General features: G+C 40.6%; 1 protein-coding gene across 7 annotated transcripts in view; it reads left to right on the forward strand.

Annotated features, from left to right (window-relative positions):
* Positions 1-12460, forward strand: part of cc2d2a (coiled-coil and C2 domain containing 2A) — a 71640-nt gene that overhangs the window by 19143 nt on the left and 40037 nt on the right. For all 7 annotated transcript variants that reach the window (XM_062039472.1, XM_062039470.1, XM_062039473.1 and 4 more), the window contains exons 15-19: positions 985-1125; positions 1196-1352; positions 1443-1720; positions 7382-7559; positions 7638-7791. In XM_062039472.1, the coding sequence (XP_061895456.1) occupies positions 985-1125; positions 1196-1352; positions 1443-1720; positions 7382-7559; positions 7638-7791 (908 nt within the window). The remainder of the gene's footprint in view (positions 1-984; positions 1126-1195; positions 1353-1442; positions 1721-7381; positions 7560-7637; positions 7792-12460) is intronic.

Below are 12460 nucleotides of genomic sequence, written 5' to 3' on the forward strand. Positions count from 1 at the left end.
GAATGCTCGTAAAACTCCACTGTGTAAGGGGAAGAGCCACATGAAGGGTTTTCTGTTTTCTCTCATGTATGGTAATCAACAGAAGGATGTTGTTCTGGCCCAAGAACTTCAAAGCGGAGAGATGACAGGATCTGCCCAATTTCCAGACGAACTCTTTTTGAACTATTTTACGAACTCTTTTTGATTTTTGATTTTGACTTTTATTAAGGATCCCCATTAGCTGGTTGCCTCAACAACCCACTAGTCTTCCTGGGGTCCACAATTCAATACAATTACAAGTAAAAGCATATAATTATAACTACACAATACAGAAAAAAATAAAAGCATCAATAAAAAAACAAGCAAACAATTTACAGTCACAGAATAATAATTACCATATAAATATAACTACACAATATAAAACCAAACAAATCATCAATGAGCAAACTAATTTAAAAACTCAGATAAAATATTACTCTCTTTTTAAAAACCTGTTTACTTTCAATGCTGGTGAGAATTCGAGGCAGGTTATTCCAGAGCGATAAAGATCTATAAATAAAAGATTTCCGCAAAGCATTCTTCCTGGGACGAGGGAGTACAAAATGCCCCTCACTGGATGCCCTGGTATTGTGATTATGTATAGTGCTACTGTGAACTATTTGGGCCATGAGAAAAGCAGGAGTTTTACTACCTTAGTTGAACTGACCTTTTCTGTGAATTGGTTACGACCTTTTCTGTGAACTTTTTGCGACCTTTGTCCTTTGGAAACAGCCGTGGCCATGTGGCCGCGGAGGGTCCAAAATAAAAGAAGGAGGCATACAATCTTTTGGCAGAGCGTGCTGGAGATTGTAGAAGGATACAATGTCCGGGCGACTCTCCTCAATATATTGAGTCCAAATTGAATTCTGTCTCTGTTTAATTCTTTGCCTCTTGTCTTGTTTAATAGATGTCATCAGGGTTTGAACCTGACAGAAACTATTCCTCCTCTTGCTCAATTTGCCCCAGGAACACACGGCAGCTGCGAGACAGTGAGCAGGAGAAGGACAGAGCTCTGCTGAAGAGCCTGGTCAAAGTGTGGAAGGAGATCAAGTCCTTGAGAGAGTTCCAGAAGTTTACCAACACACCTTACAAGCTCTGCCTCAGAAGGTGTTTTTTTGAAGTGCCGACTTCAGTCGTGACCAAACATCATCATTCATATTCAACTCGTGTTGCCCAGGGAGAACGTAGACCGGCTGACCGACGAGCAAGAGTACGAGAAGGAAGTCCTGGCAGAGGTGTGGGAGCTGGAGGCTGAGGAAGACGTGGACTACCAGAGGAAGCTGGCAGAGTACAAGAAGCAGCTGGACCAGTGGAAGACGTGGAGGAGGAAACAGGTAAAGGACACCAGGTGTACCTAATGAAAGGGCCGGGGTTGCATCCGGCTCCCGGTTCGTCGTGACATGTTCGCGTTACACCTTTGACAGAAATCCCAAAAGAAGCAGAAGAAGATGAAGAAGAAGAAGAAAGGACAACCGCAAGAAGAAACGGAAGAAGATGAAAACGACCCAGACGCGAACGAATCAGACGGGGCCGTGGATGATGGTCCCCCCAAGCCGGAGCCCCCGGAGAAGTTGGACTTTGACGCCATAGAACAGCAGGTCAGGGAGAAGGCGTCCAGAATACGCCGGAAACCTGGAGAGGCCATTCTCATCCCAGAGATGTCTGCTTCCGGAAAGATTTCAGCGGCAGACCTCTGCCCCAAGTGAGACAGTAGTATTATATATAGTTTATTATACTGCATTATGACCACAGTAATACAGTAATACTATTATCTTGTATTTTGATATTATTACTACTAATATTATACTGCATTATGACCACAGTAATACTATTATCTTGTATTTTGATATTATTACTACTACTAATATTATACTGCATTATGACCACAGTAATACTATTATCTTGTATTTTGATATTATTACTACTACTAATATTATACTGCATTATGACCACAGTAATACTATTATCTTGTATTTTGATATTATTACTACTACTAATATTATACTGCATTATGACCACAGTAATACTGTTATCTTGTATTCTGATATTATTACTATTACTACTAATATTATACTGCATTATGACCACAGTAATACTGTTATCTTGTATTCTGATATTATCACTACTACTACTACTAATATTATACTGCATTATGACCACAGTAATACTATTATCTTGTATTTTGATATTACTACTACTAATATTATACTGCATTATGACCACAGTAATGCTATTATCTTGTATTTTGATATTATTACTACTAATATTATACTGCATTATGACCACAGTAATACTATTATCTTGTATTTTGATATTATTACTACTACTAATATTATACTGCATTATGACCACAGTAATACTATTATCTTGTATTTTGATATTATTACTACTAATATTATACTGCATTATGACCACAGTAATACTATTATCTTGTATTTTGATATTATTACTACTAATATTATACTGCATTATGACCACAGTAATACTATTATCTTGTATTTTGATATTATTACTACTAATATTATACTGCATTATGACCACAGTAATACTATTATCTTGTATTTTGATATTATTACTACTACTAATATTATACTGCATTATGACCACTGTAATACTATTATCTTGTATATTGATATTATTACTACTACTACTAATATTGTACTGCATTATGACCACATTAATAGTGTTATCTTTTATTCTGATAGTATTACTACTACTAATATTATACTGCATTGTGACCACAATAAGACCATTATCTTGTATTTTGATATTATTACTTCTACTAATAGTATACTGCATTATAACCACAGTAATACTGTTATCTTGTAATTTGATATAATTACTATTACTAATATTATACTGCATTATGACCATAGTAATACTGTTATCTTGTATTCTGACATTATTACTACTAATATTATACTGCATTATGACCACAGTAATAATATTATCTTGTATTTTGACATTATTACTACTAATATTATACTGCATTATGACCACATTAATACTATTATCTTGTATTTTGATTAGATGCTATGCCTCTGGTTCATATGGTTCTAACATGTCAGCAGGAAACCACTCCCTGAGGTTCTCAGAGCTCGAGATGGTTCATGTGGTTCTAACAAGTCAGCAGGAGACCATTTCCAGAGGTTCTCAGAGCTTGAGATGGTTCATATAGTTCTAACATGTCAGCAGGAGACTATTCCCTGAGGTTCTCAGAGCTCAAGATGGTTCATATGGTTCTAACATGTCAGCAGGAGACCACTCCCAGAGGTTCTCAGAGCTTGTGATGGTTCATATAGTTCTAACATGTCAGCAGGAGACCACTCCCAGAGGTTCTCAGAGCTTGAGATGGTTCATGTGGTTCTAACATGTCAGCAGGAGACCACTCCCAGAGGTTCTCAGAGCTTGAGATGGTTCATATAGTTCTAACATGTCAGCAGGATACCATTCCCAGAGGTTGTCAGAGGTCGAGATGGTTCATGTGGTTCTAACATGTCAGCAGGAGACCATTTCCAGAGGTTCTCAGAGCTTGAGATGGTTCATATAGTTCTAACATGTCAGCAGGAGACCACTCCCTGAGGTTGTCAGAGCTCGAGATGGTTCATATGGTTCTAATATGTCAGCAGGAGACCACTCCCAGAGGTTCTCAGAGCTTGAGATGGTTCATATAGTTCTAACATGTCAGCAGGAGACTATTCCCTGAGGTTCTCAGAGCTCAAGATGGTTCATATGGTTCTAACATGTCAGCAGGAGACCACTCCCAGAGGTTCTCAGAGCTTGTGATGGTTCATATAGTTCTAACATGTCAGCAGGAGACCACTCCCAGAGGTTCTCAGAGCTTGAGATGGTTCATGTGGTTCTAACATGTCAGCAGGAGACCACTCCCAGAGGTTCTCAGAGCTTGAGATGGTTCATATAGTTCTAACATGTTAGCAGGATACCATTCCCAGAGGTTGTCAGAGGTCGAGATGGTTCATGTGGTTCTAACATGTCAGCAGGAGACCATTTCCAGAGGTTCTCAGAGCTTGAGATGGTTCATATAGTTCTAACATGTCAGCAGGAGACCACTCCCTGAGGTTGTCAGAGCTCGAGATGGTTCATATGGTTCTAATATGTCAGCAGGAGACCACTCCCTGAGGTTGTCAGAGCTTGAGATGGTTCATATAGTTCTAACATGTCAGCAGGAGACCACTTACAGAGGTTCTCAGAGCTTGAGATGGTTCATATGGTTCTAATATGTCAGCAGGAGACCATTCCCTGAGGTTGTCAGAGCTTGAGATGGTTCATAAGGTTCTAACATGTCAGCAGGAGACCACTCCTAGAGGTTCTCGGAGGTCGAGATGGTTCATATGGTTCTAACATGTCGGCAGGAGACCACTCCCTGCGGTTCTCAGAGCTTGAGATGGTTCATATAGTTCTAACATGTCAGCAGGAGACCACTTACAGAGGTTCTCAGAGCTTGAGATGGTTCATATGGTTCTAATATGTCAGCAGGAGACCATTCCCTGAGGTTGTCAGAGCTTGAGATGGTTCATTAGGTTCTAACATGTCAGCAGGAGACCACTCCTAGAGGTTCTCGGAGGTCGAGATGGTTCATATGGTTCTAACATGTCGGCAGGAGACCACTCCCTGCGGTTCTCAGAGCTCGAGATGGTTCATGTGGTTCTAACATGTCAGAGATGTACTTTGGCACAATACCATGAGAAGACTTGTACACAAGGAGAGATGGTTTAAAGTATATTCTCTGAGCGACAGGAAGTCAGTGCAGTTACCTAAGCCATGGACTAATATGGTCATGTTTCCTGGTTCTAGTCAGGACTCGAGCAGCGGCATTCTGGATGTACTGCAGCTGCTTTACAGCTGGTTGAGGGAGCCCAGTGAGAAGGCCATGACAGTAGTCTAACCTGCTGTAGACCAAGGCATGGATCAGTCTTTCTAAGTCTGATTTAGACATTATTCCTCTGGTTTTAAAAATGTTTCAGGTGGCCTAGTGACAGCATTTACAGGTTGAACAATAGGGGTCCTAGAATGGAGACCTGAGGAACCCCACAGGTCATAGCCATTTGGTCAGAGACACCGTTACCAATTCCAACAAAGTATGTCCCGTGATGGAGACAGGACTTGAACCAGTTAAGGACAGAACCAAATATTCCCACCCAGTGTTCTAACCTCTGTTTGAAGATAGTATGGTCAACTGTGTCAAAGGCAGCGCTCAGGTCCAGCAAAACCAAGACTGAGACTCTTCCTGCATCTGTGTTCCGGCAGATGTCATTTGCACCATGATCTAAGCAGTTTCAGTCCTGTGGTGGAACTAAAACCTGACTGGAAAGTGTTAAATACATTGTTCTACAGGAGAAAGTCACCAAGCTGTTGGTGTACAAACTTGTTCCAGAACTTTGACCAAAAATGTCAGCTTTGATATGGGCCGATTAGCTCTTCAGTACTGTGGCATCAAGACCGGTCTTCTTTGGGAGGGCCTTTATGACAGCAGTTTTTATGGTCTTTGGGAATGTTCCGGTCTGAAGTGAGATGTCAACTAGATGAGAGAATTGCTCAACACAGACTTTAGACATCTGGTGGGTCACTCACATGTTGTCTATCTGCGATTAATTTTGAGTGAAGTATAAACAAACTGGGATTATTGCAGACCTAATTTTGGATATTAATCACACTTCTTTGAATTGTTTACAAAATGTAAACTCTAAATTTAAACAACAGTAAACACATTCAACCCTCTTTAAAGATTGTAATTCAAAAGGTTCAAATGTTTTTAATGCTCATGTTTTCAAATATAATGAAATAAAAACGTCCCATGAACACACCACGGACACACCACAGACACAGCTAAACCGTGCAGGGGCGGTATAGCTCGGTTGGTAGAGTGGCCGTGCCAGCAACTTGAGGGTTCCAGGTTCGATCCCCGCTTCCGCCATCCAAGTCACTGCCGTTGTGTCCTTGGGCAAGACGTCTTACCCACCTGCTTCCAGTGCCACCCACACTGGTTTAAATGTAACTTAGATATTGGGTTTCACTATGTAAAAGTGCTTTGAGTCACTAGAGAAAACCGCTATATAAATATAATTCACATCGTGGAAACACCATGGCCACACCATGGAAACACGATGGACACACACCCTGGGCACACCATGGACACACACACACTGGACACACTATGGACACACTATGGACACACCATGGAAACACCATGGACACACCATGGACACACAAACCGTGGAAACACAGTAGAAACACCTTTGACACATCATGGAACCCCATGGACACACACCCTGGGCACATCATGGACACACACACACTGGACACACTATGGACACACCATGGACACACAAACCGTGGAAACACAGTAGAAACACCTTTGACACATCATGGAACCCCATGGACACACACCCTGGGCACACCATGGACACACACACACTGGACACACCATGGACACACAAACCGTGGAAACACTGTAGAAACACTTTTGACACATCATGGAACCCCATGGACACACACACCATGGACACACCATGGACACATTATGGAAACAACATGGACACACCATAGACACACACACCCTGGACACACCATGGACACACACAACCTGGACACACCATGGCCACACACACCGTGGAAACACCTTTGATACACCATGGAAACACCACAGACACACCATGGCCACACACACCGTGGAAACACCTTTGACACACCATGGAAACACCATGGACACACCATGGACACACCATGGAAACAACATGGACACACCATGGACACACTGTGGAAACACCATGGACACACCATGGGAACACCATGGACACACCATGGACACACACACCGTGGACACACCATGGAAACACCATGGACACACACACCGTGGAAACATAGTAGAAACACCTTTGACACACCATGGAAACACACACAGTAGAAACACTTTTGACACACCATGGACACACACACCATGGACACACCATGGACACACACACCGTGGACACACAATGGAAACACCATGGACACACACACCGTGGAAACACAGTAGAAATACCTTTGACACACCATGGAAACACCATGGACACACACACCATGGACACACACACAGTAGAAACACCTTTGACACACCATGGACACACACACTACGGACACACCGCGTAAACACCGCAGACACACCGTGGACACACCATGGACACACTACGGACACACCGCGTGAACACCGCAGACACACCGTGGACACACCATGGACACACACTACGGACACACCGCGTAAACACCGCAGACACACCATGGACACACCACGGAAACACCATGGACAAAAAACTGCAGTAGCAGCCAGTGTTGGAACTTAGAAGATGTTTGTTGACTCTTTCAGGGGGGAAATGGCTCGCAGAGAGGATGTTGCCAAACGCTGTGTTTTCATAAAGGTCCTCTACAACGACAAGGAAGTGTCTCAGACCAACAGCCGCACCCTCAACTCCGACTTCAAGGTGCACTTTGGCCAGATTTTCAACCTGAAGATCGTCAACTGTCCCAAAAGTATCACTTTGCAGGTACGGTATGCAACAGAAGAAGCATGCCACCTCACATGTTGGTGTTGTCAACCTCTTCCTGGGTGTGCACCCGTGCAGGTGTTTGAGGAGGTGGCCTCGTCCTGCTCCCTCCTGGCACAGGTCTACGTGCCCGTGCCAGGCTCCTCGGTGGTGGCGGGCAGTGCCCCTATGGAGGAGTTTGAGTTCAGCAGCAAGCAGAGGGTGATGTTTGACCACGAGGGCGTGGGCAGCGGTAAAGTGACACACTCACCACAAACTGACCTGTGCTTCGCAACCTTCCGACACAATCCTTTGTAAACCCAGACCCCCACCAAGACTACATGATCTTAAGTTGGATCAGCAGCACTAAAGTGTCTTGTAGTCAGACAATATTTTCGGTATATTAGATGGAATTTTGACCTGACATGTTTGGACTGTCATCTGCAGTCTTCTTTAGAAGGGTCACCTGACCACTGTGACGTGTTGCCCATCAGCTGTTCTTATAGGCGTGGCCAACCAGGCACACCTGTCAAGTCTACCTGGTTGGCAAAATATTCAACCTGTTCAGGAATTATGTGCTCACCCAGGCCTGGCCCTAACCAATCTGGCGCCCTAGGCAAGATTTTAGGTGGCGCCCCCCTCCCCCACATCAGCAGTGAAGTGTATATACTCACAAGAAACCGAATAGCTTTGTCTTTGACCTTTTTTTTTATTTAAAGAAAGCAAATCAACATATTATATGAGAATGTTATGTTATGATTATCTTTAACCGAATCACAGCAGTGCTCAAATTAAAAAAACAGCATTCCCTCTCATGTGATATTGCTTAATTAACATTAATGATGTGCACTTTAACAACTAGGCTTACAACTATACCTAATATATAAAGGGGTGGAAAAGTGACTATTACCTGCAGGGCAAACATTAGCTAACCAGAAGGCAATAACAATGTAAACAAAAAACACCTGCTTAAAAGATCTAATACAAATGTCCCTGAGGAATGTAAGGTGGGAGTACTGTAATTACCTAACGTTACATTATTATTTTCCATAACAATTTAGCCCCCTCCACAATATTAACCCGACGTTAAAACAGAACTAGCTATTTATTGATTAGCAATTGCCGAATCATGTAACATTAGCTTAATGCTAAAAAGCCAGGTTACTATCACATTCTGTAACAGACAAATAATTTCATGTAGGCTAACGTTACCTACCTGCTACCTCCTGTCTTTTTCTCGTTTCTCCTCTTCTTTTCTCTTTTTTCTTCCCTGAGCACCTGACCGTTTTGGCCGTTTTGACATCTTGTGTTGATTTTTTGATGTGGTGACGTCCATAAACAGTCATGATACGGGAAGGGAGGGGGTGCACCGTGCGGGGGGATGGGGGGGGACGTAATGTTGTAACAAATAATATTTCTATTAAATAGGCTTTACTTTGCATTTTAATTAACGTGGGATTATTTTTTGTATTTAGAAATAATAGTACCAACTTTTTTTTTTTTTCCTCCAACATTTGTGGCACTGGCGTGGCGCCCCCTGATGGACGCCGCCCTTAGCATTTGCCTATACGGCCTATGCCACGGGCCGGCCCTGTGCTCACCTTCAACAATTCTAAAACAATCCTGGATTTCCTAGAATTTCCAGTTTTTAGGGACATCTTCCCCATTCAAAATGAACTATGCATTTTTCAAACTTTCACAATTCCCACATTTTTCAACCGATTCAAACCATTCCACCTTCAGCTCATTCAATTAATCCTGGAAATTCAAACGGCCATTTTTCAACATTCAACAAACTTCCAGGAAGTTCCTTTTTTTTTCTAACCTCATTTCCAACCTTTTTTAGTGCAATGACTCCTTTCACATTTTTCAACCCATTTCAACCGTTCCACTGTCTAAACATTCCTCGTAGTCAGGACAAAAAACCAAGTTGGTTTAGGAACTTAAAAAATTCCCGGTTTTCCCCAAATTCAGTAATACCATTTTTCAAATAAAAAACTGTTACTACTTCAACATTTCTTGACCGATTTTAAACAATTCCAACACCAAGCAATTCAGCTCATTCAGGATATTTATGCTCCTAATCATTTTCAGAAAAATCCCGCTTTTCCCCAAATTTCCAGGAAGTTCCCATTGAAATGAATGGGACCTTTTACGAAGTTGCACAATTCCCACATTTTTCAACCTTTCCAAAGCGTTCCACTCATCCTGGACATTCAAACTAACACTTCCCAAGCTCCAAACAAAATTCTGGTTTTCCTGGAAATTCAAACTCTTCAACATTGAAACCATTCCAACATTCAAACTATTCTTACATTCATACTACATTCTGTCAGCATTTCACTTCAACTTCAGCATTGGACCATTCACACATCATCTAGTTCTTCTTCTCCAGATTTTGGCGCGCTATACCTTCCACATTTTTCATCCATTTTTCCCTTAACAAATTCCAAAAATTCCCAGATTTCCCTGAATTCCAGGTTTTCCGGGACATTTTTCCCATTCAAAATGAATTGGCCATTTTTCAAACTTACACCATTTCCACATTTTTCAACCGATCCAAACCATTGCACCTTCAACATATTAACATAACATATTCATCCTGGACATTCAAACTATAATTTTTCAAAGTTCAAAAAGATTCCAGGAATTCCCAGAATTCCCCTTTTTCCTGTTGACTACTCTTTTCACATTTTTCAAACCCCTTCAACCGTTCTACCGTCGAAACATTCCTATTATCAGGGGAAAAAATGTAACTGTTTTTTAAACTGGAAAAATTCCCGATTTTCCTGAAATTCCAGGAATTCCGTAATACCATTTTTAAATTAAAACTGTTACTTCTTGATCAATTTAAACAATTTCAACATCAACCAATTCAGGACATTCATGCTCCTAATCATTTTCAAAAAAATCCCACTTTTCTCCAAATTCCCAAATTTCCAGGAAGTTCCCATTGAAATGAATGGGACCTTTTTCCAAGTTGCACAATTCTCACATTTTTCAACCTTTCCAAACCGTTCCACTCATCCTGGACATTCAAACTATAATTTTTCGAAGTTCAAAAAAATTCCAGGAATTCCCATTTTTTTCTGTTGACTACTCCTTTCACATTTATCAAACCACTTCAACCGTTCTACTGTCGAAACATTCCTTTTATCAGGAAAAATTATTTTATTGTTTTTTGAACTGGAAAAATTCCTGGTTTTCCTGAAATTCCAGGAATTCTGTCATACCATTTTTAAATTAAAACTGTTACTACTTGATCGATTTAAACAATTCCAACATCAACCAATTCAGCTCATTCAGGACATTCATGCTCCTAATCATTTTCAAAACAATCCCGCTTTTCCCCAAATTTCCAGGAAGTTCCCATTGAAATGAATGGAACACTTTTCCTAGTTGCACAATTCCCACATTTTTTAACCTATTCAAACCATTCCAACATCAACACATTCCACTCATCCTGGACATTCAAACTAACACTTTCCCAAGTTCCGAGCCAAAATTCCGGTTTTCCTGGAAATTCAAGCTCTTCAACGTTGAGACCATTCCAACATCCAAACTGTTCTTACATTCATACTACATTCTGTCAGCATTTCCGTTCAACTTCAGCATTGGACCATTCACACATCATCTAGTTCTTCTTCTTCTCCAGATTTTGGCGCGCTATACCTTCCACATTTTTCATTCGATTCAAACCGTTCAGCCTATTCGAGAATCCTGGGCTTTTCCCTTGACAAATTCCAAAAATTCCCAGATTTCCCAGAATTCCAGGTTTTTCGGGACATTTATCCCCTTCAAATTGAATTGGCCATTTTTCAAACTTCCACATTTTTCAACCGATTTCAAACCATTCCACCTTCAACATATTAACATAACATGTTCATCCTGGACATTCAAACTATAATTTTTCGAAGTTCAAAAAAATTCCAGGAATTCCCCTTTTTTCTGTTGACTACTCCTCTCACATTTTTCAAACCACTTCAACCGTTCTACCGTCGAAACATTCCTCTTATCAGGAAAAAAAATTAAATTGTTTTTTTAACTAGAAAAAGTTCCCGGTTTTCCTGAAATTCCAGGAATTCCGTCATACCATTTTTAAATGAAAACTGTTACTACTTGATCGATTTATACAATTCCAACATTAACCAATTCAGCTCATTCAGGACATCCATGCTCCTAATCATTTTCAAAAAAGTCCCGCTTTTTTCCAAATTCCCAAATTTCCAGGAAATTCCCATTGAAATGAATGGGACCTTTTTCCAAGTTGCACAATTCTCACATTTTTCAACCTTTCCAAACCGTTCTACTCATCCTGGACATTCAAACTATAATTTTTCAAAGTTAAAAAAAATTCCAGGAATTCCCCTTTTTTCAGTTGACTACTCCTTTCACATTTTTCAAACCACTTCAACCGTTCTACTGTCGAAACATTCCTATTATCAGGAAAAAAAATGACATTGTTTTTTGAACTGGAAAAATTCCCGGTTTTCCTGAAATTCCAGGAATTCCGTCCTACCATTTTTAAATGAAAACTGTTACTACTTGATCGATTTAAACAATTCCAACATTAACCAATTCAGCTCATTCAGGACATCCATGCTTCTAATCATTTTCAAAAAAATCCTGCTTTTTTCCAAATTCCCAAATTTCCAGGAAATTCCCATTGAAATGAATGGGACCTTTTTCCAAGTTGCACAATTCTCACATTTTTCAACTTTTCCAAACCGTTCCACTCATCCTGGACATTCAAACTATAATTTTTTGAAGTTCAAAAAAATTCCAGGAATTTCCATTTTTTCTGTTGACTACTCCTTTCACATTTATCAAAACACTTCAACCGTTCTACTGTCGAAACATTCCTTTTATCAGGAACAATTATTTTATTGTTTTTTGAACTGGAAAAATTCCTGGTTTTCCTG

The sequence above is a fragment of the Entelurus aequoreus genome, linkage group LG27 (genome assembly GCF_033978785.1).
Source record: "Entelurus aequoreus isolate RoL-2023_Sb linkage group LG27, RoL_Eaeq_v1.1, whole genome shotgun sequence".
NCBI classification, from domain to species: Eukaryota; Metazoa; Chordata; class Actinopteri; order Syngnathiformes; family Syngnathidae; genus Entelurus; species Entelurus aequoreus.